This window comes from Enhydra lutris, unplaced genomic scaffold, assembly GCF_002288905.1.
Source record: "Enhydra lutris kenyoni isolate GAN:26980312 unplaced genomic scaffold, ASM228890v2 scaffoldscaffold92, whole genome shotgun sequence".
NCBI lineage: Eukaryota > Metazoa > Chordata > Mammalia > Carnivora > Mustelidae > Enhydra > Enhydra lutris.
Window position 1 is genome coordinate 1,638,553 of NW_019154176.1, and position 27,869 is coordinate 1,666,421.

The 27,869-nt window shown below is 53.6% G+C and overlaps 1 protein-coding gene across 1 annotated transcript; it reads right to left on the bottom strand.

Annotated features, from left to right (window-relative positions):
• Positions 1-8: 8 nt before the first annotated feature.
• LOC111162463 (microtubule associated serine/threonine kinase 1) lies at positions 9-27,071 on the bottom strand. The gene is made up of 26 exons (XM_022526901.1): positions 26,940-27,071; positions 25,246-25,334; positions 24,659-24,734; positions 22,781-22,859; positions 20,541-20,701; positions 20,295-20,370; positions 19,912-20,121; positions 14,201-14,302; positions 13,982-14,114; positions 13,835-13,902; positions 10,495-10,580; positions 10,197-10,405; positions 6,920-7,058; positions 6,665-6,797; positions 6,363-6,528; positions 6,160-6,261; positions 5,880-6,002; positions 5,389-5,498; positions 4,513-4,691; positions 4,188-4,435; positions 3,648-3,854; positions 3,206-3,435; positions 2,764-2,886; positions 2,509-2,645; positions 1,394-1,581; positions 9-1,290 (listed from the first exon to the last, which is right to left on the bottom strand). Exons 1-26 carry the CDS (start codon positions 27,020-27,022, stop codon positions 32-34), a joined length of 4,716 nt encoding a protein of 1,571 aa, XP_022382609.1. The 5' UTR covers positions 27,023-27,071; the 3' UTR covers positions 9-31.
• Between the last annotated feature and the right edge of the window lie 798 nt (positions 27,072-27,869).

The window sequence follows — 27,869 nt, forward strand, 5'->3', positions numbered from 1 at the left end:
CTGTACAGAGCAGGGCCAGTGGCCCCCTGGGCTACGGGCCTGGAGGCGTGGGACAGGGGGCACCTTTTTTGGTCAGGCCTGCTGGGGGTATAGTTTCAGCAGGGCACCGGGAGGTCAGCCCCACCTCAGGCTTGGTGGCTGGGACCAAGAGGGAAGTGGGTGGGACTGGGGGCCCTGCACTGCTGGGCGCATTCTTTGTGGGGGCTGGAGAGGGGGCTTGGGGTTCTGGAGAGAGTTTGGGGGAGGTGGGCTTGGAGCGAGGCCCGCTCAGCGTGGTCCGCTCCTCCACCACCTCCAGCACCCAGCACTCCCGACCCCGGGGAACCTCAGGAGCAGGAGGCGCCAGGGATGTGGATTCCTGCAACCCTTTGGAGTCTGCACCAGGAGTTTGGGGTGCCATGGCCTTGGCCCCCAGACGCACAGGCTCTACGACAATTGGCACCGGGGGTGTGCCTGCCTCACCCGAACTGCTGCGCCTGCCGGTCTCGTGTTCCTGCACTGGGCTCAGCGCGGCCTTTGCCACAGCCCTAGCCACCCCACCCACTCCATCCTCTGTCTGCACGCTTTGGTGCCGTGTGCCGCTGGGGTCCCGCTCCAGGGTCCGGCCCCCGGGGGTCGTCGCACGGGGTGGGGTGCAGGCCTCAGCACCACCTGGAGACTCCTTCTCCTTACTGGACACCGGCGGCCTGGGAGCGCCTTCAGGCAGCAGTGGGTCCGCGCCCAAGCTCAGGGGCGACTCTTGGCGGCCCAGGCGACGGACAGCCACCTGCCTAGGTGTGCCAGGGCCCTCGATGGGGGGTGTCTCGCCGTCAGACTCGGCGAGGCTATGCAGTGCCAGCTCGCCGTGGAAGTCCTTGCGGAAATCCGGGTGGCCCACCTCGAGGCTGTGTTTGCGCAGTGCACCCTTCTTGTCGGAGCCCAGCGAGGCTCCCAGCTTCTCTGCTGACTGCACGCGTTTGAGGAGCGGCGACCGCGGGGGCTCGGCACTCTTGGGGCGCGGGCGCACCACCGGCGGTGACGAGTGCAGCTTCGCAGGGAAGCTCTGCGTCGTGTGCGAGCTGCCCACCGTGTGGCCTGGCAGCGGCGGCGGCGATGCCTGTGTCGGGGACGGCGTGTGTGCCAGCGGCGACAGCGGGATATTGCCAGCCGACTTGCAGCGCGCAGAGCGGTACTGGCGGTGCAATTTCGGCGACAGGCCGTGCAGCGTGCTGGGCCGGATGTGGTGCGACGCCGATGACGCTGGCGAGTTGGGCGTGCTCGAGGCTGGCGAGCTGCTCTGGGAGGAGGCGCCTGCGGGTGGGCGAGAGAGGCTGTCGCGCGCTGCGGGCACAGCCAGGGCACAGCCCCGCCACCCTGCGCCGCTCGGCCCGCCGCGCGCAGGCGCAGAGCGTACCTAGGTAGGCGGAGTCGGGCGTGGAGCGGTAGCTGTGGGTAGGCGAGCGTGCAGGCAGCCCGTGCGTGGGCGAGCCCGGGAGGCTGTCGCTGGACGACAGCGACCGGTTCAGCGACGACAGCGAGCGGCTAGTGTGCAGCAGGTTTGACTGCTTTGTGATCTTGCGGAAGAGGGAGCTGCGCTTCTTGCTGGGGGACAAAGAGGGGGCCACCTACCCTTCACCAAGTTCCAGAACTCCTGTCTTCCTTCCATTTTAGGGCCGCACGTCGGCCCCTGGGGACCGCCCACCCCTCCTAGCCCCTCCCTCTCCAGCTGCCACCCACCTATCAAAACCGAAAGAACTTCCCTTAACGCTGGTCCCATTTGGCTCCTCCCAGCTCAGGCCCCCATTCCTTTCAGGCGGCTCCTAGCCCAAACCAGGAAAACACCCATCCACGCAGGACCATCCTTTTCTGACCCCGCCCACCTCTCTAGCCCCTCCCCCTCCAGCGGCCACCTACCTAAGGAGGGCTGGAAGAAATTCACCTGACTCAAGTTTTGTCTGGCTCCTCTCACTCAAATCCCCACTCAACGACTTTCCAGGCCAAACCGCCAAACCCTCTGATCAAAACACAAGTCTCCTAGCCCCACCCACCTCTCTTCGCTTCTCCTGCCTCAAAGGGAAGAAACGATTTCAGTTGGCCCAGTCTTGCCTAGTGTGCTCATTTCACATGGAAATCCCTTCTCCCAGTCCTCCCAGCCGTCTTTATCTATCCGACAGGTCAGGACCGGCTCCCGACAGGTCAGGACCGGGTCCCGAACAGCACCCTCTTTAACTGACAAGTGCTGGCCCTGCCCATCTCCCAAGACACCTCCCACAAGGTTTTTCGCCCAGCCTAGAAACCTGGCACAGCTTCCTTTCCTGACTTCTCCCACTTTCCTAGCCCTTCTCTCTCTGTCCTCTTATTTTTGCTTGATGGCCCAGCCGGCCACTTAACCTGGGCGCTTTCCTTCGCAGGTTCTCACCACCTCCCACCTTAGCCCCTCCCACTGCTCATACAACACCACCACCACAAAAACACAAGCGTTCCCTCAGCCTGCTTATAGGCCTGCCAACTGCATTTTGCCCCACTCACCTCTCCTGACCCTCCTTGGCAGAGGGCCGCTTGTTCCTCCTAGCCATTTTGGCTTTGTAGCTGCTGCGCCGTGCAGGGCCAATGCGAATGGAGGTATTTTCGAAGGGCGTTGTAGTCACTGCTACCTTATTGCCACTCTAGGGGAAGAAAGGAGAGAAATGCTCTGCTGGAGGCTGCTCAGGCAGCTCCAGTTCCCCAGGATGTCTCCAACCCTCCCTGGCCCTCCCCGCAGGATGCTCCCTCCCCTGCACGCACCTTAAGGATCAGCTCGACGACTTCAGGATGCACCATGCCATGCACAGGCTCCCCGTTCACGTGCGTAATGAGGTCACCAGCACAAAGCCCGGCCTCCTGGGCTGGGCCCCCCTCTTCCACGTGCTGGGGACAAGACACCCCACAGGGGTAGGGTCAGAGTTATAGTAACGAAAAATGCTCCCCGCGCTTCTGTGCCAGACGCCGAGCTCTGTATGCACAGCAACCCTCTTAACACCTTATGAACCAGTAATCATTCTCCCCAATTGACAAATGAGGAAACTGAGGCTCAGAAATGGAGGTGAGAGCACAGCTCACAGAGGACTCTTATCTAGGTCCTGGTTCTACAGTTTGAGCTGTCCCTCATCCCTAGGGGACCTTCTTCCCCCTTGCCCACCCCCCCACCCCTCACCTCGGGACATAGACTCCAAGCATGTGTGCTCACCCAGACAATGTGATGGACACTGTAGACATCCGAATCACCCATGTAGACCCGAATGGCACGCAGTGTGAAGCCGTACTTCTTGCCAGAGCGTTGGATGGTGATAGGGGAGCGGAGCCCACTGACAGCTGGTGAGTAGTCCCGGCTGGGTGAGGAGTCCCGTGAAGATGGGTTAGAGGAAAGAGATCGTGGGGACATGGGACTGGCCAGGGGTGAGCTTCCATGGGGGTCCACTGCAGACACAGAATCATGGTCAGAGATGGAGCCAACAAGATAAACCTCTCCCTATAGCTGCTCCTCATTCCTCCGGAGTCAAAGTCCCAGGGTTCTCATTGGTCCATCCCAGAGCCAATCATTGTGAACAGGGAAAATACAGTGTTCTCATTGGCCTATCCTGGCGCAAATGGAGACAGCCCCTCCCCTGCTACGTGGAGCCCGGCGTCACCTGCAGGAATCATGACAGACAAAGCAGTGGCAGAAGCTGACTTGATGACTTTGCCCCCGGTTCGAGAAGGTCTCTTCTCTACTGCGGGGTCTCCTGACAGCTGCTGGTGCCGCGCCCGGCGCAGAACCAGGTCATTGGTGGCCCTTGGACTGGATGAGTCCCCATCCTTCGAGGGTGGACAGAGGTCACCTGGGCGTGGGCGGTCAGCTGCAACAGAGCAGGTGGGTTAGGGGTCAGTCCAAGGCCACGGACTTCCTGCATGCTGTTCCCTCTGCCTGGAATGCTCTTCCCGCTTCTCTTACTTGTGAGTTTCACGAAAGCAGGTAACATATCCATCTAGCACACCTCCTGATACAGAGGAGTGCTCTAATACATTTGTTGACTGAGCAGGGAATATGGGGTGTTCCCCATGTTGATGAGAATCCCCAGGCTGGAGTGTGAATTGTGGGTGAGCTCTTGCATAAACAGCACCACGCTCACTGAAGTGCTCACTACATGGCCACTGAGGAATTGGGGAAGGCGGCAGTAGGGGGCACTCACTGGCGTCGGAGTCCCCAGCGCTGGGGGTGCCATCCCCTTGAGCTGCCTCTTTCGAGGCCCGCGCATCCAGCGAGCCCGGGGGGTCAGAGCTGGGCCGGGGAGGCCTGCGCAACCGGCCCTCATCCTCGTCCTCTTGGGGGGCGCTGAAGCGGCTGGGCTCCAGCAGCGCGGAGAAACGGCGGCGCGCGCCCAGCGGGGGGCTGGCCTCCCCCTCCAGGAAACTGGCCTCGGAAGCCGAGAAACGCTTGCTGCAAGAAGGGGTAGTGATCAGAAGAGACACGCCCCTTTGGGCCCCGCCCCCACCCCCAGCCCTGAACCCGCTCACATCTCCGGGGAGCCCCCTCTCCAGGTTTTCTCGCGCAGGGTCAGGCCTCCCAGGCCCTCCCGCTTGCCGGCCGCCTTCTCCTCTGGGCCTTTGGCGCTCGGCTCCCGCTTGCTGGCCCCCGCTGCCGCCACCGGGGTCTTGGGCTCGTGCTGCGACAGTTGCTCCATGCTGCTATACACCTGAACCAGCCGGCAGGTGGTGGTGGTGGGAGGCAAGCTCGGCCCCAGTTCCCGCCTTCGCTCGCGAACCAATCCGCGCCCCACTACTGGACCCGCCCAAACTACGCTCCACCCCCAAGGCCGGGCCCCGCCCAATTCTGAGAAGTACCCCGACCACCTACAATTCTTCAACTCAGGCCGCTCTCCACAACCGCCCATGCCCTCAAGAATATGGCCTCCTTCGTGCCCCACCTCCCCAGGCTTCACCCAGTTATGTCTACTCTCGCTCCGGCTAGGCCCTGAAGCCCCTTGCGCGCTGTTTCTCAAAGCTAGACTTCGCCCAGCCTTGCCAAGCCTTGCCCCGGGCCCCCTGACCCCGCCCCGTCCAGAACTAGCTCCGCCCCACCGTGGGCCTCCTTTCCACATCTGTCCAGGGTCCGGGCAGATTCCACTCAATGCCACTGGGGGCCAGTCCCAAGACCCCCAGGCTGCCTCCCCCGCAGGCCTTATCACCCCAGATCTCTTATCCCCTCAGTAATTCCCGCGCGTGAGACCTCACGCCTGGGACCCTGCTCTCCTGTCTCCTCAGCCCCGCCCCACTGCGGACCCACCACCCTTCGCCTCCTCAAGCGGTTATTGGGGAGAAGCAAAGACCCGCCTCCGCCCAGGCCCCGCCCTCCCTGGGTCTCACCCCACCCCTAGCGCAGCCTTGGCCCACCTTGCTGAAGCGCGGGGAGCAAGAGGAGAACTGGCGTATTTCCACAGGCTCCTCTTCGGTCGTGTCATCCTCATCATAGGAGTTCACGTGGTGATACCTGTCTGAGCGGGCTGAGGATTGGGGGTTGGGCCATAACCGCAGGCACGGGTCCACGCCTCAGATCACACCCCCACCGGAACCGGATCCTCGTTCCAGCCCGGCCCGCAGGTCCCGCCACGCCCCTGCCAGGCCCCGGCCCTATCTCGGGTCAGATTCAGGCCCCGCCCCCAGCTGGGTCCCCGCCCCACTTTCGGAGGCTCCAGGAAAGCCACACCTCCAGATCCCACCTAGGGCGCTCCATGCCAGGCCAGGCCTCTGAGCAATCCACGCACCGACCACAACTTCAGCCCTCTCCTCCGGCTGGGGCTGGGACGTCCCCTATTCAGCTGGGGTACCATCCTAGGCCTAACCGAGGGCCCCTCTCACCGGATCCCGCCCCTGTCCCTGCTCACTGTCGAAGTAGCTCGTGTCGTCCTCGGACTCCAGGTGGGGGATGAACTCGGCCTTCTGCCTCAGCAGTCCTGTCCAGTCCAGGTCTCGAAAGAAACTGTGCTGCTTCACCTCAAAGGCACCTCCTGGGGAGGGAGTGGTGGAGGGAGGAGGGGAGGAGAGGAGGGGATTCCAGAGACCGCTGAAGGCCAACCCCGCAGATAGCCTCAGACCACTTGGACTTGGAGTTCTCTCTGGCAATAGCTCCCAGTCCTTAGTTTCTCTGAAAATCAGACCCCTTACCTGCCCCTAGCCGGACCAGGGGGTTGGTCTGCAGGAGGCTGGATATCAGGAGCTGGGCATCGGTGGGCAGGGCCTCGTCCCCCTCTGGCCACAGGATGTCATCTGCAGAAAAGGCAGGGCTGGGGGTCACTCTTGGAGTCTACAAAACTTTGGGCTGGTCCAGGTCCCCGTGGCCCCGCCTGCCCCCCCATAGAGGCACGCACCACTGATGACCTGTCCAAAGAGTTCTTCAGGTGTGTCGCCAAAGAAGGGCACGCAGCCCACCAGGAACTCATAGAGAATGATGCCCATGGCCCACCAGTCCACCGGCTTGCCGTATCCCTGGCGCAAGATGACCTCGGGTGCGATGTACTCTGGGGTCCCGCACACCTGGGGGCAGGCTGTCAGCCTGCGCCCTGGCCGCAGGAGGGGCCTCGAGGGAGAGCCAAGCCCCCCACCAGGCCCTGGGGCCCCCCATTCTGTCAGGTCACTCCACCTACAGTGACCCCCATGCCCGCACACACACCTGTTTGTCCAGGAACTCCCGGGCGTCCTTCTCAATGTGGCCTTCATACAGGTTGGTGGTGAGGCTCATAAGTCCCATCTTGGAAAGGCCAAAATCCGTGAGCTTAATGTGGCCCATAGAGGTGATGAGCAGGCTGCAATGAGTGTGTGTTGAGGGGGGTGGGTCTCAGAAGTGAGGCCCACATCCACTTCCCTCCTGGTCCTCTCAGGCCGGGGCTGCCCAAGGGGTGGGAAGGAGGTGATGGGAAGGGCTCACTTGTCAGGCTTGAGGTCCCGGTGCACGATGCCATAGTTGTGCAAGTACTCCAGGGCCAGCACCGTCTCCGCAAAGTACATGCGGGCCATCTCCACGGGCAGCGCCCCGATGTTCTTCAGCAGGGTGGCGCAGTCCCCCCCTGTGGGGGAAGGAGTTGGCCCACATGAAGAGGGAGGCACCCTCTGCCCAGAGCTAGGCACGCCCCATGCACCATGTCCTCGCCTCACATGCCTCTCATTTTATAGCTAAGGAAAACTGATGCTCGGAGAGGGGCCTCCTCTCCCCAGGCCCCATGGGGAGTGCCCTCTACCAGGCTTCTCTCTTCCTCTTAGCCATTCCCACCAAGTTAATCTAATTGGCCAATGTCACACAGGAGGGGATTGAGACCCAGAGAGAGGTTGTTGGCTCATGCGGGGAGTCGATGGTGGAGGTGAGATCTGGTCAGGATAAAAGCCTACCTACTTACTGACTGAGTCCGGGAGCATGGCCCTTGATCTCCTGGAGTCTGAATCTTGAGGGCCTTAAAATGTAAGTTCCTGGCCCCTACCAGGTTTACTATAAACAGCATTCGTATTTTGGTCTCCTAACACCCATTCCTAATTCTCTTACAAGGGCTAGATTTTCTTCCAGGTGCAGCGGCTGGGTCAGCATGTAACCCAGGTCGCTTCAGTGAATCAGCCCTCAGACTCTCCCTTCTATTTTCACAAAGATGGCTGAACTCATAGGATGTAAACTACCATCTGCTGGATGGCAACTCTGCTATGTCAGGGCCCGTCTAGAGGAAAGTCCACACATGCAAAAGCAGAGTCAAGAAATGAAGAGATTCCTGGTGACATGGTTTGAGCACCCAGATACAACCATTCCTGAAAGCGACATGATTTTTTTTAATCATGTCAATTTCTTTTCCTTCCTTCCTTTCGTCCTTCCTTCCTTCCTTTCTTCCTTTCCCTCTCTCTCTCTTTCTTTCCCTCTTTCTTTCTTTCTGCTTCAGCCAGATTTAGCTCAGTGTCGGAAACTGACAAAATCAGACGGACTCTCTAAGGGTGGGGCTCAGGAATCTGCATTTGGCCACAATCCTAGGCAATCCTGACACACACTTATGATGAGAACCAAGCTGGATTGACTTCCAAATGAGACTTTGAGGCTGGGCAACACTCAGGAGGCACATGACCTTAAACGTGTGCTGTCACCTCCATCTGGGTCTCCTTGTCTCCTTGCTTCTGCCCTCACTGCAGCAACTGAATGGATATCCTCAAAACATAAATCAGATCATATCAGCTCTGCTTAAAACATAGCTGATGTCTGTTGTACCAGGAGTAAAATCCAATGCCATTCAGGGCTCCAGAAGGCTCGGCCTGCTCGGCCCCATCATCTCTCCATCTTCACCTCCCCCTACTCTCCCTCTGGCTTGCTCACTTGGCTCTGGCTTTATTGGCCTCCTCGCAGCTCCTCCAAATCCAGACACCTTCTCACTTAAGAGACTTTGTGCCTGGGATTCCTCTCCCTGACAATGCCATGCTCATATATGACATCACCTGGTCTCCTTTGGCTTGTTTATTGTCTGACTACACAGACCAGAATGTAACCTCTACGAGGGAGAGGTGTGTCTGTCTGGGTCCCAACTGTGCCATCAGCGCCTAGCGCAGCACGTGGCATGAAGAAAACCATGAGGGGACATCTGTTGAGTGAATGGATGGTTGACTAAAGGCTTGGGGGCAGCATAGTGTGACTCCATAAGACCATGTGTGTCTTAATAACCACAGTATGGGTGCTTGAGGCAATGGATGAATTAATATTTGGGTGAACATAAGCATGGATGGGCGGATAAACAGATGAAAAAAATGTACATTGGCAGCTGGCTAGCTGGATAGTAGATGGATGGATGGATAGGCTGAGGGATAAATTGGGGACAAATGGAGGGAGACGGCCAGGTAGGATGAGAGGCTGCAAGAACAGAGTTGTGGATGGAGGAATCAAAATATGGATAGTAAATAGAAGGGTGGGTGATGGACTGATAAATGGATACATGGTTGTTGATGGATGGATGAGTGCTGAGTAGGTGGGTGAACACATGGATGGGTGACTAAATGGCTAGATACATGAGAAGATGGGTAGAGAGGGGGCGCCTGGGTGGCTCAGTGGGTTAAAGCCTCCGCCTTTGGCTCCGGTCATGATCCCAGGGTCCTGGGATCGAGTCCTGCATCGGGCTCTCATTTTCCCCCTCTCTCTCTGCCTGCCTCTCTGCCTACTTGTGATCTCTCTCTCTATATATCAAATAAATAAATAAATTATCTTTAAAAAAAATAGATGTGCAAAGCAAAGAGTGAACCCTACTGTAGGGACTTCAGTTAATAATCATGTATCTAGGGGCGCCTGGGTGGCTCAGAGGGTTGAGCCTCTCACTTTGGCTCGGGTCATGGTCTCGGGGTCCTGGGATCGAGCCCCGCATCGGGCTCTCTGCTCGGCGGGGAGCCTGCTTCCCCCTCTCTCTCTGCCTGCCTTTCTGCCTGCTTATGATCTCTCTCTGTGTGTCAAATAAATAAATAAAATTTTTTAAAAAATCATGTATCTATATTGGTTCGATTATAACAAATGTTCGATTATAACAAACACAACATGTCAAGAATAGAGGAAACTGTGAGGAAAGAGGGTATGTGGGAACTCAATGTACTTTCCAGTCAATTTTTTGGTAAATCTAAAATACTCTAAAAAACAAAGTCTATTAATTTTTTTAAATAAATGGATAATGGATAACAGATCATCTGAATGGACAAAGGGATGGATAATCAAATGATTGGATGGATGGGATATTGGATAGATGGAAGGGGTGGATAGCTGGACAGATGGATGAATGGGATGGAAAGGATGGATGGATGGGTGGATGGAGGGATGGAAGGATGGATAGATGGATGGATGGGTAGATGGATGGATAGGATGGATGAGTAGATGGATGGATGAGTGGATGGATGGATGGATGGATGGATGGATGGATGGATGGATGGAAAAACTTATAGATTAGCAAATGAATGGGTGGAGGACGGATGGGTGGGTATTTGGATGGATGTCCTATATTGAATGAAATGAAAACAGATAGATAAACCAATAGACAGCTAGGTTATAAACAGATGAGACGATAATCAATGACTGAATAGTTAAATAGGTAGATAAACATAGAGGGGGATAGTCAATATGGTGACTAGGGCTCAGACAGTCTGCTAGGCCAGCATGACCAGCATGCATCCCCCCATCTTCCCTGCGGTCCTATAGGCAGCCACACCTTCCACGTATTCCATGACCATGCAGAGGTGGCGCCGGGTCTCAAAGGAGCAGAACATTCCGACCACAAAGGGGTTCTCGGCAAAGGTGAGTATATCACGCTCCACGAAGGCCTGCTGGATCTGGTTGCGCAAGATCAGGTTCTGTTTGTTGATCTTCTTCATGGCAAAGCGCTGTCTTGTGTCACGGTGCCGCACGAGGTAGACAGCGCTGCAGGGGGAGAGAGCGAGGACCGGCCATCACCTCCGAGACACCCGGCCTCCGCCACCCTCCCCCCGCCAGAGCCCCGGGTGGCTCACCCGTAGGCACCATTGCTTATGAGCTTGATGGTCTCAAAGTCATTCTCTCCAGGTGGTTTCTTAGCCTTGGTGGTGGTGCTGCGGCCCTGCAGGGGAAAAGTAGAGACGACCACCACCATCATCATAAGATTGGAACTCTTATTATTCCATTTACATGTGAGGAATCTTAGGCACAGGGAGGGGGTAGATGGGTCCTTCACCCAAGTGCCACAGTAAGGGAGTAACCAAGTCAGGACTTGAACCCATACTGCCTGACTCTGAAGCCATATTCCTAACTTCTTCCATTAGGAAAGAAGCCTACAAAATAATCACCTTAATATATAAAGAGCTTCCAGAAATCAATAACAGAAAGCCTAACAATTGAAGGGAAAATATAGGTAAGATACATGAACAATTAGAGCTCTTAACCATAGGAAAAGTGCTGAACCTCATATATAGTGGCAGAAGAGCAAATTAAACTACCCCAAGACACAATTTTTCACCTAGGAGATTGGCAAAAAAAATCCAAAGGGCTTACACACTCTGAGTAAAGCTGTGGAGAAACAGATACTTCTATACCTTGCTATTGGGAGTATAAATTGCTACAACCCCCTTGGAAGGTAATTTGGCATTCAAAAGAATTCCAAGTGCATGTTCCCTTTGATCCAGTAATTTTATTTTTGAATTAATGCTACAGATTTGCATGTGAAAAATGACATATGTATTACCTTGCCCATTGCAAGATTGGAAACAACCCATATGTTCATCTATAGGAAATTGGTTAAATAAACAAACGAGCGGCATCTGTGTAAAGGAATATTGTGCCACTGTTAAAAAAAAAAATGAGGAATGTCTCAGTACCTTGATTCAGAAGGCCCTCCAAAGTATTTTATTAAGCTGGGTAGGGGGAAGCAAGGAACGATATGTACTGTCTGTTTTTATGGCAAAACAGAGCTATCTAATAATATTTGGGGGTGGTCAGTAGCACATATACTAATAATATTTGGGGGGATATAGGTCAGTGGGGGACAAGGGTGGGTATAGGATACATCACTGTATACCTTTTTTGAAAATTATGTTTATTTTTCTTCAGGATGAAGCGATTCATTCCATAAACATTACACAAAAATGTTTGATATAAAAATATTAAATGTCTCTGCTCCTTAGAATGTAGCCTAAAAACATCCAACACCAAAAAATTGATAGAATTACAGGAAGAAATTGCTCAAAACCAGGATTTAACAGTATTTCTCAGAAACTTAGATTAACTAGGCAAAAAAGAAAAAAGAATAGGGAGATGGAAGAATTGAATCACTCAATTAACAAGTTTGATTGAATGGAATGAGTAGAATCCTACAAACAATAATTAAAGATAAATACCTTTTTAGAGTTTTAGAGTTTTGAGTGATGTCATTCCATTACCTATTCAAAAAATTAAACAAATGGCATGGGTAGTGAGATTCTGTTAAATATATATATATATATATAAAGGAAAGATGTGTGTGTATATGAGAATTCATAGATAGAGTTTGAAACAAAGGATCCAAGTTCAAATGCCTTCAGGGGCCAGGAAGGCCAGGTGGGAGTCACCGGGTGGCTGGGAGGCAGGTACCCCTTATCACAGGGTAGCCCCGCCTTAGTGCCAGCTGGGTCCACAACGGTGTTATCAGAACCTCTGATTTTTTCAAAAGAAGGCCCCAACATAGATTTTGAGTCAAAATCTTCTCTTTTCTATATTTTGCTTCAAATTTTTAAAAAACACTGCGCAGTTCAGCGAAAACACATGTGTGGCCAATACCTGACATGGGGAACATCTGTCAGAGTTTGGCTGACAGAGAGGTGGGACTATGGCAATTTTTACTATGCTGAGCTGTTAACACAGACAATCCAACCTACTCAAAACCCCATGCAGGCCCCCCACAATTACCAGTATGACCAGCAATTCTGCTCTTGGTTATATACTCAAAAGAGTTGAAACAGTTGTCCAAACACTTCTACACAAATATTCACAGCAGCACTATTCATACAATTGCCAAAAGATAGAAACATTCCAAATGTCCATCCATGGGTGATGGACAAACAAATATGGCGGATCCCAATAATGGAATATTATTCAGCCACGAAAAGGAATGAAGCACTGATTCACGTTACAACATGGATGAACCTTGAAAATGTTATGCCAGATGCAAAAGGCCACAGAGTGAAAGTGAATTTATATAAAATACCTAGAAATGTATAGGAAATATACAATCAGGTGAAATTTAAAAATATATGAAATATTCAGAATAGACAAATCTATAGACAGAATGCAGATCAGTGGTTGCCAGAAGCTGGTGGGGGAGGGTGAATGGGGACTAATGGCTTAATGAGGACACAGTTTTCTTTGGGGGTAATGAAAATGTTCCAGAACTAGATAGAGGTGATGGCCGTACAACATTGTGATTGTACTAAAACCCAGTGAATTGTTCATTTTAAAATGGTTAAAATGGGGGTGCCTGGGTGGTTCAGTCTGTTAAGCATCCAACTCTTGGTTTCAGCTCGGGTCATGATCTCAGGGTGGTGAGATCAAGCCCTGCATTGGGCTCCACACTAAGCGCCAAGTCTGCTTGTCCCTCTCCCTCTGCTTCTACCCCCATGTCTCTCTCACTCTCTTGAATAAATTTTTAAAAAATTTATTTTAGGGACGCCTGGGTGGCTCAGTTGGTTGGGCAGCTGCCTTCGGCTCGGGTCATGATCCCAGTGTCCTGGGATCGAGTCCCACATCGGGCTCCTTGCTCAGCGGGGAGCCTGCTTCTCCCTCTGCCTCTGCCTGCCATTCTTGCTCTGTCTGCCTGTGCTTTCTCTCTCTCTGACAAATAAATAAATAGAATCTTTAAAAAAAATTTATTTTAAAAAGATTTTTATTTATTTATTTATTTAACAGAGAGAGAGAGTGAGAGAAGGTACACAAGCAGGGGGAGTGGGAGAGGGAGAAGCAGGCTTCCTGCTGAGCAGGGAGCCCAATGCAGGGTTCCATCCCAGGACTCTGGGATCATGACCCAAGCAGAAAGCAGACACTTAAGGACTGAGCCACCCAGCCGCCCCTCAAATAAATACAAAATCTTTTAAAAATGTTTTAAAATGGTCAAAATGGCACATCTTACGTACCATGTGTACACGGGTGTGTATTATGTGTATTTTACCACGAAAAGAAAAAAGCCCATGGAGGGAAAGCTATTATTATTAACCCAATTCTCGGACGGGGAAACTGAGGCTGGGAGCAGGGACCAAGAGATCCACTTGGGCTGAAGGCAGAGAGCCAGGCGGCAAGGGCCTCTCCAGGCAGAACGAGAGCGCTAAAAGCTGGACCGCCAGGCCTTACCTCGGACAGGTCGTCCTGCTCAGGGGTGTTGGAGCCGCCGCTGTCCTGTTCCTCCAGGTGCACCACATCTGGGAAGAGACCGACAGTGAGTGGAGGCTGGAGTCTGGGCGGGTCCACCCACAGCCCGCTGCGCCCACCAGCCGGCACCTGGAAAGGGGTCACGGGTCAGGCCCAGCTGGCGGATGATGTAGCGCGGGATGTCGGTCTTGACAAGGTGGCCCTCCTTGGCGTGGCCCTCCGCGGCCTCCAGCAGGTGGTAGAACTCCTCCGGGTTGAATTCCTGAGGCAGGGCAGGGACCGGCTGGCAGGGCACTCCAAGGCCGCCTCCCGCAACCCCTCTCCCTACCCGTACCCTAGGGCCCTCACCAGGCACTCCAGCAGCCTCGCCGGGCGCGAGATGATGATAAGCAGCTTCTTGACCAGCTGAGTGACGAAGGCCACCTCCATGCTCTCCGAGCGTTCATAAGCCTGGGGTGGCGGGCACAGTGGGGGTGGGGGTCACAGGCGCCCTGCGTCAGCCTGGCCCCTGTCCCAACCCCACCGGGTACACAATGCTGCTGTTGTCCCATTTTACGGGTGAGAAAACTGAGGACCAGGCCACACTGTAAAAATTATGATGATGGGGGCGCCTGAGTGGCCCAGTTGCTTGAGCCTCAGACTCTTGGTTTGAGCTCAGCGGCCTGATCTGATGGGTCTTGAGATCGTGCCCCACAATGGGCTCCATGCTCAGCATGGAGTCGGCTTGACGGTTGATTCTCTCCCTCTGCCCCTCCCCCACTCACGTTCACACACTCTCTCTCTACCTCTCTCAAATATAAATCAATCCTTAAAAAAAATAATGAGGGCGACTGGGTGGCTCAGTTGGTTAAGCGTCTGCTTTGGGCTCAGGTCATGATTCCAGGGTCCTGGGATTGAGCCCCGCGTGGGGCTCCCTGCTCAGCAGAGAGCCTGCTTCTCTCTCTCCCTCTCCCTGCTGCTCTGCTTACTTGTGCTCTCTATCTCTCTGTCAAATAAATAAATAAAATCTTTTTAAAAAATAAAAATAAAAATGAAAGTTAAAAAAAATAATGATAGGGACATCTGTGTGGCTCAGGCAGTTAACTGTCTGCCTTCAGCTCAGGTCATGATCCCCAAGGTCCTGGGACCAAGTCCTGCATCAGGCTCCTTCCTCGGTGGGGAGCCTGCTTCTCCCTCTGCCTGTTGCTCCCCCTGCCTGTGTGCATTCTCTCTCTTTCTCTCTTTGATAAATAAATAAATAAATAAAATCTTTTTTAAAAAGATGATTATAGTCAGCACTGTCCTAAAACTTTCACTCATTCCATTCATCTTCCAAAACAACCCTATATTCCAGGCCAAGTTCGAATCCCTCTGCCTGGCACGCTCTCCTCTCCAGTCCCTGGGCAGCTCCCTACTTCTGCTCCATTGGGTCTCTGCTCCATTGTCACCTTGCCATGGAGGCCTCCCTTGACCCCACTGCCCCACTCTAAAGTCACACCCCATGGGATGCCTGGGTGGCTCAGTCTGTTAAGCATCTGCCTTCAGGTCATGATCCTGGAGTCCCGGGATCGAGTCCCACATTGGGCTTTCGCTCAGCGGGAAGCCCGCTTCTCCCTCTCACTGCTGCTTCCCGTGTTTGTGCTCTCTCTCTCTCACAAATAACTAAAATTTTTTAAAAAATAAAAAATAAAATAAAATCACACCCCAGCTCCTGACTGGGTCCTCAATCACCATTACCCTACTACACTTCTCCGGTTTCCTACCCCATGAAGCCCCTTCTAACAAGCAGTATATGAATTTCTCTATCATGCCTCTCAGGGCCAAGACCAGGGTAAGGCAGTGAGACACTCACCTTGACGCCAAAAATCTCAGTCTTCGAGATAACTGATATTTTAATGCAGTATTTGAAAAAATAATGCAAAAACCTCTGACAAGCAAAATAACAAAATTTAAACAAAGATAGGACCCAGTAGGGCTGTGTCAAGCCATATTGGAGGTTGAAGCAAAAGGAAAGTGTATGGCAACCTATACGTGGTTTTTCGATGATTAACGGGTTTGTTTTTTTTTATTAAGATTGATTTATTTATTTGAGAGTGTTGGAGGAGGGTTAGTGGGAGAGGGAGAGAGAGAATCTCAAGCACACTCCCCAGTGAGCACAGAGCCCAACACGGGGCTTGATCTTACAACCCTGAGATCATGACCTGAGCTGAAACCAAGAGCCCAATGCTTAACACTGAGCCACCCAGGTACCCCTCAGTGATCAACAGGTTTTTTTTTTGTTTTTTTTTAAGATTTTATTTATTTATTTGAGAGAGAATGAGTGAGAGAGAGCATGAGAGAGGAGAAGGTCAGAGGGAGAAGCAGACTCCCCAAGGAGCTGGGAGCCCGATGCGGGACTCAATCCTGGAAGTCCGGGATCATGACCTGAGCCGAAGGCAGTCGCTCAACCAACTGAGCCACCCAGGCGCCCCAGTGATCATGAAGTTTTAATGTTTTAATGAAAATATTATTGATGTGTTTGTTTTCATTAAAACCAGGGAAGTAAAATCCTAACAAATTCTGGTTTGGTTATAAATAAGATATTTAAAATAATGTTAAGTATTAATACACCTACTTTTCAACAATTAATGTTTTGAGACCGGGGGGGGGTGGCGGAAATCACTTGCCTCATCCTAGTCCCAGCCCTGATGCCTATTAATTATCTTCTGACACTTCTTTTTTTTTTTTAAGAGATTTTATTTATTTATTTGACAGAGAGCGATCACAAGTAGGCAGAGAGGCAGGCAGAGAGAGAGGGGGAAGCAGGGTCCCTGTTGAGCAGAGAGCCCGATGTGGGGCTCGATCCCAGGACCCTGGGATCATGACTGGAGCCGAAGGCAGAGCCTTTAACCCACTGAGCCACCCAAGTGCCCTGCTTCTGACTCCTCTTAACTAGAAGGTCAGCTTCCTGAGGGCAGGGACTTTTTGTTTGTTTTATTTCCAGATAATTTTCCAGCTTCTTGGTCAGTGGGAGGCCCAGAATAGGTTCTTGATGAATGGAATTATCAAGGAATTAATGAATGAGCAAATTCCCTTTTTATCGCAGAAGGACTGAGGCACAGAGAGGTTAAGTAACTTTGCAAAGGCTGCACAGTAAGTAAGTGATGAGCTAGATATGAATCCAGGCCACTGGGTATCTATGCCCTCAACTCCTATGAGCCTAGTGGCAGAATCTAGACTCAGACCAGTTCTGATGCCAAAACCCCTAAAGAGGGGCGCCTGGGTGGCTCAGGCATTAAGCATCTGCCTTTGGCTCAGGTCATGATCCCAGAGTTCTGGGATCGAGCCCCACATCGGGCTCCCTGCTCAGCAGGAAGCTTGCTTCTCCCTCTCCCACTCCCCCTGCTCGTGTTCCCTCTCTCGCTGTGTCTCTCTCTGTCAAATTAAAAAAAAAAAATCTTCAAAACCTATAAATAGGGGCACCTGGGTGGCTCAGATGGTTAAGTGTCTACCTTCAGCTCAGGTCATGATCTCTAGGTCCTGAGATCGAGCCCGAAGTCAGGGCTCCCAGCTCAGTGGGGAGTCTGCCTCCTCCCTCTCCCTCTGCCTCTCTCCTTGCCTGTGCTCTTTCTGTCTCTCAAATGAATAAATAAAATCCTAAAGAAAAAAAAAAAAAAGAATAGGGTCACTTGGGTAGCTCAGTCGGTTAGGCGTCTGCCTTTGGCTCAGGTCATGATCTCAGGATCCTGGGATGGAGCCCTGCATCACACACCATGTCACCGGGAGCCTCCTTCTCCCTCTCCCCGCCATTTCCCCTGATTGTGCTCTCTCTCTTTCTGTCAAATAAATAAATAAAATCAAAAGAATAATAATAATAATTAAAAAAATAAAAATATTAAACCCTTAATGACACCAATTCTGCCCTTTAGGTCTGAATGGGGGCCTGCAGCCCAAAGCTCCATATTCTGGTCCTTGTGCACTTATCCAGCTTCATTTCAGGAGACAGCACGGTCATTTGGGTTCTGTGCTCCTGAAACATCCCAAACTCCCTTCTCACCTCGGGCTGTTCCCCCTGCTCGGCACACATTCCCCCTCCCCCACCGGGCATTTCTCATAACTGTCACGTCCTCATTATTCTTGCCCCAATTTCAATGTCACCTCCGCCAGGGAGGCCTCCTGGACATTACAAGGGAGCCCCTGACACTCTGTCTGGGTGCCCTGTTCTATTCGCTTCATAGCCCTGAGCATCAGGTGAAATCATGGAATTCCTTGATTTGTCTGTGTCCATGTTTCCTATCCTCCTCCCACATTAGAATATCAGCCCCAAGGGGGCACCCGAATGGCTTAGTCAGTTAAGTGTTGAACTCTTGATTTCATTTTGGTTCAGGTCATGATCTCTGCATCATGAGATCAAACCCTGAGTCCAGTTTCCTGCTCAGTGGGGAGTCTGCTTGTTCCTTTCCCTCTATTCTTCCCCCTGCTCTCTCTCTCTCTAAAACTGATAAATAAATACAAGTTAAAAAAAAAGAGAGGCACCTGGGTGACTCAATTTGGTAAAGCATCGGACTCTTGATTTTGGCTCAGGTCATGATCTCAGAGTCCTGAGATCGAGCCCCACATGAGGATCGCTGCTCAGCGGGGAGTCTGCTTGAGGTTCTCTCTCTCCCTCTCTCTCTGCCCCTCCCCCACTCCCTCTCTCTTGCAGTCTCTCCTTCTCAAATAAATACATAAAATCTTAAAAAAAAAAAAAAAATGGGACGCCTGGGTGGCTCAGTGGGTTAAGCCTCTGCCTTCAGCTCAGGTCATGGTCTCAGGGTCCTGGGATCGAGCCCCGCGTCGGGCTCTCTGCTCAGCGGGGAGCCTGCTTCCCTTCCTCTCTCTCTCTCTCTGCCTGCCTCTCTGCCTACTTGTGATCTCTCTCTGTGAAATAAATAAATAAAATCTTTAAAAAAAAAATCTTAAAAAAAAAAAAGAGGGGAGGCTGGGTGGCTCAGTGGGTTAAAGTCTCTGCCTTTGGCTCAGGTCATGATCTCAGGGTCCTGGGATCGAGTCCCGCATCCGGCTCTCTGCTCAGCGGGGAGCCTGCATCCCTGTCTCTCTCTGCCTGCCTCTCTGCCTACTTCCGATCTCTCTCTCTGTCAAATAAATAAATAAAATCTTAAAAAAAAAAAAAAGGAAGGAAGGAAGGAAGAAAAAGAATATCAGCCCCCAAGAGGGGAGGAATATTTCTCTGGTTTGTCCATTGTTGGGCTCCCACTGCCCCAGCCACAGTAGTTACTTAATAATTTGAGTAAGTGAGGGGCGCCTGGCTGGCTCAGTTGGTTAAGCGTCTGCCTTCAGCTCAGGTCATGATCCTGGGGTCCTGGGATCGAGCCCTGCATCAGGCTCCCTGCTCAGTGGAAAGCCTGCTTCTCCCTCTCCCACTACCTCCGCTTGTGTTCCCTCCCTCGCTCCCTCGCTGTCTCTCTGTCAAATAAATAAATAAAATCTTTTTTAAAAAATCGAGTAAGTGAGACAAGAAATAAGACAAATAAAAATATAGATCATGGGGCGCCTGGGTGGCTCAGTGGGTTAAAGCCTCTGCCTTCCTCTCGGGTCATGATCCCAGGGTCCTGGGATCGAGTCCCGCATCAGGCTCTCTGCTCAGCAGGGAGCCTGCTTTCCCCTCTCACTCTCTGCCTGCCTCTTGGCCTACTTGTGATCTCTGTCTGTCAAATAAATAAATAAAATCATATATATATATATATATATATATATATATAATCATGCCAGATGGTGCTAAGTGCCAAGGAGAAAACTAAAGAGACAGTAGGTGGTGAGTTGGAGCAGAGGTTGACATTTTAAGTAAGAGGGTCTAGAGGCCACCTGAAAAGGTGACATTTGAGTAAAGACGGGAAGAAGGTGAGGGCGGTTAAATTCTTGCCGCCCCCATCAGACCTAGATGAGGACCACAGCCTTCTCTTGAGAACCACGTCCTTCCTGTCCACCCCTGGAATCTCAGCTCCACACCGGCGCCTGGTACGTGGTAGGCGCCCTCCAAACGGAAGTGGGGTGAAGGAAGGCGTCAGGCACGAATGAGGCCAGCGGCCCCGTGCACTCACGTCCTGCAGCAGCTTCTCCAGGTTCTCCTGCAATTCGTAGAAGTAGACGGTGGTGATGAGGCCGTCGCGGGACTTGGTCAGGCAGTCCCGGGCCAGCTCGATGATCTGGTGGTGGATGAAGCTGAGCACGCCGTCGGCCAGCGGCAGCACGCTGTCAGGTTCGTAGGCGCGGGCGAAGTCGCGCAGCTTCTCCTCCATCTGCGCAGTGGCCTGCGGGAGGGACAGAGGCGGGGCGGGGGTGCCGGCGCCGGGGGTGCGCCTGGAGGCTGTGGCCGCCAGGAGCCTGCGCTGCGCGCGCCTGCCACCAGGGGGCGCGCGGAGCTAAGGCGAGCGAGGGTTCCCGCCGCCCGGCCTCCCAGCGGGCGCCCCCCGCCCCGTCTCACCTTCGGGAACCGCTCCTTGTAGACATGGTTCATCATCACGATCTCGTTGTCGTAGGAAGAGGGGGAGCGCCCGGGGCTGCGGGGAGAGAAACCCATCCTGTCCAGCCCCCTGCCTCCGAAAACAGCCAGGCATCAGATCCCCTCCACCCCAAACCCCGGTAAAACCTCACCCATCGTGTTGCAACCCATTTAATCATGCGGACAGAGGTCATCGACTTGGGTGGGGGTGGGGCGGTGTTTGCCCACCTGAGGCTCCGCGAGCGAGGCCGCACGGCAGGAGAGCGGCGGCCACCATCTTCGTCAGTGATGCTCTCGGTGCTGCCAAAGTGTTTGGAGAGGAAGTGGAGCTCATCCACCGTGGGCTGGTAGGGCAGCTGGTGCAGGCGCTCCTGGGAGGAGCAGGAAGACTGGGGGGAGGAGCGGGGCCCAGGTCAGAGCCACCGCGGTCCCCCCACATCTCCCGACCCTGGGCTGGGATTCCTGGGGCTGATGGGCCACTGGGCAGGGTCGGGATCAGGACCTGTTTTATGATCCTTGGATCCCAGGGTCCAGGTTGGGACTCCTGGAGACAGATAGGGGGACAGGGACAGACACAGATGAGAACTGTGACACTCACACAGATGTGGCCAGTAGGAGCCTGTTAAAACCTGAGTCAAGTCACATCCCTCCTTTGCTCAGAACCCTGGCTCCCACCTTACTCAAGGTGGACGCTGAAGTCCTTCCCAGGACTCACAACATCTTACAAGATTCAGTCCTGTGTCTCTGCCATCACCTCCTTCCACTCTCCCCATCATTTACTCTGCTCCAGCTGCACAGTCCTCCTTGATGGTCTTTGAACAAGCCACAAACACCCCTGCCTCAGGGCCTTTGCACTAACTCTTCCCTCTGCCTGGAGCATATCTACTACTGATCACTTCTCCTTCACACCTTTGCTTAAATATCACCCCTCTGGGTAGCATTCATCCCTCTGAACACATATCCATCACTCACTATCCCTGCCCTATCTTCTTCTTGCTACATTTATCTCCTGACTTACTATATCTTTATTACTAATTTTTATTGCTATCTACTCCTTGAGGCGAGGATCTTGATGCTGCTTGGTCCCTAGTCAGGGCCTGGCATACACACAGACCCACAGATATCAGTGGAGAAAACAAGGATATCCACTCAATTCTACAGGCAGAAGGATCTTTTGAAATGTTACATTACTGGGGTACCTGGCTGGCTCAGTGGGTTAAAGCCTCTGCCTTCAGGTCAGGTCATAGTCTCAGGGTCCTGGGATCGAGCCCCGCATCGGGCTCTCTGCTCAGCAGGAAGCCTGCTTCCTCCTCCTCTCTCTCTGCCTGCCTCTCTGCCTACTTGTGATTTCTGTCTGTCAAATAAATAAATAAAATCTTAAAAAAAAAAGAAATATTACATTACTCATTCCCCATCCCATCAGTTATCTACTAAAATAATTTCTTCAATGCACATAACCTATAATCTACAGAACCACAATCTCAAACAGCTCAGGCTGAAATTTTAGTATAATTTAATATACAGCAAAAAAGCCTTTGTATGGCTTCCCACCACATTAAGAATAAGATCCACTTCTTGGCCCTCGCTGAGAAGCCCCAGTATGATGACCAAGGGCTCTCGCTGCCTGCCTCACCCTGGTTCCTCCACTTCCAACCCAGAGCACCAGCCACTCAGAGCTATTTTCAGCTTTCCAAAGGCAACAAGTTGTCTGTTGCCTCTGGGAGTTTGCACATGCTGTTCCCTAGTCCCCTTCCTGAAACACACTTCCTTTCCTTCTCCCACCTGCCAAACGCCTGCTGATCTTTTGTCTTGGCTTCAATTCCACCTCTTTCAGGAAGTCTTCCTTGACCCTCCCCCCAGCTAAATCAAGTCCCCCCCGCCCCCGCACACTGCTATCACCTTGCCTGGTATTACTCCCAAAACAGCTCTACCACCCCGTGTTTTGATGACTTCTTACTGATCTGTCTCCACTCGTGAGGGCCTCGACAGTCCTTGGATCCTGGCCCAGCTTCTAGAGCCCACCCACCATATGACAGTGACATAAATGTCTGCTGAACATCATACCAATAGATGGATGAGTGAACCAGAGACACAGGTAGAAAAGGGGGCAGGTGGAGAGAGAGAAACTTAGGGTAGCGCGGTGCAGGGCAAATGTGTTCTGGGTGAAGGCTGTGCCAACCTTGGTCAGCTGAGCCCCTTGGGCAAGCAGCCCAACACATGAGCCTTAATATCTTTATCTGTAAAATAAGTTGGTGATGAGTAGGACCCCCAAGAAGATTTGTCGAGGGTAGAGAGCAGGGCTTTCAAGGGGACCTGTAACTTGCCAATAGATGGACGGGTGACACCTTGGAAAACAAGAGAAGCCCCAAACTCTCCTTAAGGCCAGCCCGACTACTGGCCTGGGTGTGGGCCTCCAGGCTGGAGGGCTCCCCGGCAGCTCCCACCCACTCGCCCACCTGCCAACTCACCGAGACGGTGGAGCTGGGTGTGTTGGTGCCATAGCCAGACGAAGGAAGCGAAGCCAGAGACCAACGGCGTCCGTCCGCCCTGGAACCCAGCCGAGATGCTCAGAGGCTACAAGGCCCCACTGGTCCCCCCACTCCTCAGGATGTGATAGAAGCCACTGGCCACCACCGGGGTAGGGAATGGGAGGGGATATATCTGTGCTCTGTCTGAGATTTCAAAAGGGCCTCAGAGCCAAGGGGGTAACAAGGAAGTCTTCCATGTAGGTACCGGGGAATCTCAACAGTTACCCCCATGAGAAAGCACTCAGCGTGAGACCACTTGAGTCTTCTCAGAGAAGAAATGCCCCTCCCTCAAACACACACACACACACACACCATCACTCTCATGGCCACAGGTACCAGTGTTATTGAGACAAGTGCGGTCAAGTTCACACACTGACAGTCACACACGTTCACACAGGACTCCTCAACACAAACACTCACACACACTCACTGTCCCATACATGCAAAATCAGATACACACTCACACACAAACACATGTACTTAGAGACTCAGTACTCACACTCTGACACAAAGACACGCACTCCCTCACGCCCATTCTACACTTCCTTGTTCGCACAGACGCATTCAAGAACCCTCAAGCACTCAGTCACACATTCAAACTCCCACACAGCCACACATTCATTCACACGCCCACCAGATTGCACACTCACAGGGAGACATTCATGGAAGGGCACGCTCCCTCACATATTCACACACGTTTAACAAGGTACAGATAAACCCTCACACCCATGTCCACACCCATGTTCACTGACGCACACCCCCATGGACACATGTGTAGGCACAAGCTGCCTCACATTTGCACAGTCTCACAAATTCATACTCACACATCCACATCGGCACACGGGTTGCACATCACGGGGACATGCACTCCCAAGCGTGAGACTCGTCCCTTATTCCTCCCTCCAGGGAGTGCCCTCCCACCCAGCCCAGGCAACTGCATCAGCCCCAGTCTTAGAGCCATTTTCTGGCTCCCTATTGCCCTCAGCTGAATTCCACAGCCAAGTGGGTCTTCCCCCACCCACCCCAGGGAGCTATCCTCTGTCCCCCACAGTCCTGTGTGAGTCCCACACCACAGCCTTCACCAGCCTTTGCGGTGACCCAGGTTTTCTGGAGTGCCACCCCAACTCAACTCCGAAGATAGAGACGGGGAGTCATTCACCTCTTATGCTCAATTCCCAGATCACAGCACGTGTTCAGACAACGTTTTTAGAATGAATAAAGTTCAAAGAAAAAGACAGCCGCCCAAACATCCTGGTGACTCCCAGAAGTTTCTCTAAAACACATTGGATGAATCTTTCTGCTTCCCCCAATTTCGCCAAAAGCCCGAGGAAATTTATTAGCGACACTCCAGAAACCCTCAAAGACCCCAGTTAGGAAAACCCGAGATTCCTCCTCTTCGGCTCTCGAGAAATTGCCCCAGGTGCCCTTCCTCTTGTTGGAGACCGAGAGTCCCTCGGTGGGCATCATGCAGGCTGCGCTTGCGCACCTCATCTCCGCTCCCTGTCCTGTTGCTATGGTAACGCTCGGCCTGGAACTAGAGGCTAGAGAGACTGAGACCCTGGGCTCAGAGCGCAGGCGCTTTCTCTCCACTGCAAAGGAAGTCCCACTCCTCCTCTGATTCCGGACGGGCGGTTGGCCCCGCCTTCTCATAGGCCCCGCCCCAATGGCCAGGCGCTTATTCCCGCTGGGACGTGGGGGCACTCTGCGGGTCCCTCGGGCCCTGGCTCAGGTGCAATTAGGCGGGGAACAGATGGTGGCCCAGACGGTGGGTCGGGAGGGTCCGGCCAGGGTTCTAGGGCCCTGGGGAGAGGGACTCACCTTCGGGAGGAGGCAAACGAGAAGTGGGCGGGGGTGTTGGGGGAGAAGTTGCGGGGGCTGTCCAGGGGACTGCTACCTGTGGCGGAAAGAGGGGGATCTTAAGGCTTGGTGTGGGAGACAATCCCACCAGGCCTTCCAATCCTCAAAGAGGGTTGCAAACAATAGCTCCTCCCCTCTTTAGTCTAGTCACACCTTACACGAGTGGATCACGCCCCCTTAGCTGTGGTCCCGCCTCTCTAAGCTGTTTTGGTTACCAAGTCAGCCCAGCCCCACTCCAGTCCGGTTCCGTCTTCATCTGAGATGGCCTCGGTCCTCAGGTATGGTTCCTCCCTTCAGCCCCATCCCTTTTTAAATCTAGTCCCGTTTGGGCCTCTGCCCACCAATGCCTGTCCCTCAGCCGACTGACCGAGGCCACACAAGGATGGTCCCGCCCTTTGCCCAATCCCGGTCCTCCTCTGTCCAGACTCGGCCCAGTCCTGCGGCATGGACACACCGGTTGCCTGTGCCCCCTCCCCTCCCCTGTGGCCACGCCCCTAACCGGTGGTCACACCCCCTCTGGTCTGGTCCACACCCACCACCTGTCTCACCCAGGTGTCCAGGCAGTGGGGAGTGGGGTCGCGGCAGCGTGGGCGAAGTGCTGGTCAGGATGAGGCTTTTCCGGTTACTGGTGCGGCAGCTGCAGGGAAGGCGAGGCAAGGGGACCGGGCCAGAGCACAGCCCAGTGAGTTTGTGAACCCAACCATCCACCTTCCCATCTCAGATACCCACCTGTGTCCTATCTGTGGGTGCTTGGAGGTGCCTCCAGAGGATGGCTCAGAGGACATGCTGGAGGCCCCAGCATGTATGACCATGTGGGCACAGTGTCAGTCATGGAATAATAGACATGTTGCCCATGCAACACCATTGGAGATACCAAGTGCCTGTATAAGACTCTTTGGGGCTGCACATGACATTCTCTGTATGTATCCATATGTGGTACCCAGGGTGTGAGCTCAGCACTGGGTTGGATTTATCTCATAAGATACAGCCTGTACCTTTGTGCGTCTGTGTGACACAGTGTGCAATGCCACTTGTCCGTGGCTAGATGTGCCATCGTGGGCTGTACCCCATATGTGCATGATTTCTGCTACATGTGTCTACGCCTTTGTTCGGCATTCTAAGTCTATGTGATATCCTGTCCTTGTGTATGTGACATTCACCACGTGTAACCACGTGTGGTATCTATTGTGTCCGAGTTTGACACCTTGTGATACTGGGCATGTTTGAACCTGCCACCATGTGTGGTGTTCCCTAAATTAGTCTCCCATGTGATAACGTGCGACACTGTGTCTCTCTATCTCTGCAAGATTCCCTGTGTCACGTATTCTGCATCCGTGTAATACTGCATGTGACATGCTTAGGTGATATGATGTGCTGTGACATCGTTAGGTGCATGGATGTCTTTGCCATACATATGTCTGTGTGCATCTTGGATGCCCGAATCGTGTGTGTGTGTGTGTGTGTGTGTGTGTGTATGTATCACCACGCATGTGACATGTTACTGGGTGTACACAGCACTGTAGCTGTGGGCTTATTCGTCTGTGTGTGACACTGGTGGTCCGCCTGTGTGTCTGGGCATGACTCAGACCTATGGCCACTGCATGCGTGATGGCTCCAGGGTGTATCTGGGCCACTGGGGCTGTAGTGTGTGTATGTGTGTGACATCATGTCCTACGTGACGCTGTGTGTCACTATTTTCCTTATGAGGCTGTATTCTTGGTGGGGGGTAGTTTGTGCTTTGATAAAGCCCCCCCTTCCCCTCTGCCCCTCAGGGTCCCAGCTTCTGAAGACAGAGCCCCCAGCCCCTCCATTTCCCTCACCCCCCGCCACAGTGACGGAGCATATTAGCGAAGCCAGGAACACGCGGCATGGGGGGCGGGGGGGAGGCCAGGCTGCGGCTATTGTTCCGAGGGTGCCAAGTCCCCCACCCTCCCCTTCTTCCCCTACCCCCACTGGGTTGCCGGAGCCCGCAGCGCCAGTAGACAAAGGCGCCGCAACCCCCCACCCGGCGCAGCCTCCTCCCCCCCCCCACCCCGCGGCCGTCCTCTCCGGCATACAGTCCCCCCAGTCTCGGCCCACACAGTCCCCAATTCAGCCCCCTCCCCCGTAGGAAGGGGCAGCACGGGCACCTCTGGCGCTGCTGGACCGGGTGCAGCATCCCGGGCCCCGCCCTGCGGCAGCGGCCAGAGGGACGGCTTTGGTGGGGAGGGCCGGGTCAAGGTCTGAGGGATGGGGGTTCTACCTCTTGGTGCGGCGGAACATACTGCCGCCAGGGAAGGAGGGCATCGAGAAATTGGAAAGCGCGGTCCAGAGAGAGGCAGACATGACCCGGCGGCGGCGACATGGTGGCAGGTGCGGCAGTGGCGGCGGCAGCGCGGGGAGCGAGCGCGCGGGGCGGAGGCTGGAGCCGCAGCGGGTAGGGGAGGGCGGGGGAAGGGAGGGCCGTGCCACTGCCGCCCGCCGGAAGGGGGCGCTCCTGTGCACCAGTGGGCCAGGCCCCGCCCGCGCGCGCCCCTGGCGCCCCCACCCGGGCTCGCGAAGGGACGGCCAGCCCTGTGCATCTTTCCCCCAGGCTCACCTGCTGCTTTTCCGGGGCAGAGGCAAATCCTTCTGGAAGGCAAAGGGGCAAAAGGATGAGGTCAGCGAGGACCAGCAGCTGCTGTATGCAAGCCCTGTCACCCCCTGGAGGAGCAAATGTTGGGTGGGACGAGCCCCTTATCAGCAGCCTCACCTGCACCCTTCCTTATCCCCGGAAAGCAGGGTTCTTTGGAGGAGAAGGTGCCAGAGTGATTTCTCTCCCGACCCCAGAGACCAGCCTGTACAAAGCCCCAAACAGGACTCCTGAGTTGACATCTCAATGTGCATTTGTGCAAAGGAAACAAGAGCCTATTTGAAAATATTTCTTGAACGCCTCTTGTATGCCAGGCCCTGTCCTAGGCACTGCGGACACAGCAGCGAATGAGAGAAAAATTCCTGCTTTTTCGGGACTGGCATTTAGAGAAGGGAAGCGTACAATACACAAGACTAATATAGAAGTGAACAAGCTAAGTTTAAGTATTCATAAGTATCATGAATAAAACTAACATGATGTGAGGGGAAAATGCAGGGAGAAGGACAAGATGGTCAGAGGGCTGCTCTAGGGAAATGACCTTTAAGACAGTTGTTGAAAAAA

Bases quoted from the DNA above. Each gene is read 5' to 3' on its own strand.
- LOC111162463 (XM_022526901.1), bottom strand. From the start codon at position 27,022: ATGTCTGCCTCTCTCTGGACCGCGCTTTCCAATTTCTCGATGCCCTCC. The intron at 5,499-5,879 runs GTGAGCAGGGAC...CCCAATCCTCAG, and splicing joins CGACACGAGCTACTTCGACA to CCCGCTCAGACAGGTATCAC. The intron at 3,436-3,647 runs GTGACGCCGGGC...CTGTGTCTGCAG, and splicing joins GTCTGTCATGATTCCTGCAG to TGGACCCCCATGGAAGCTCA.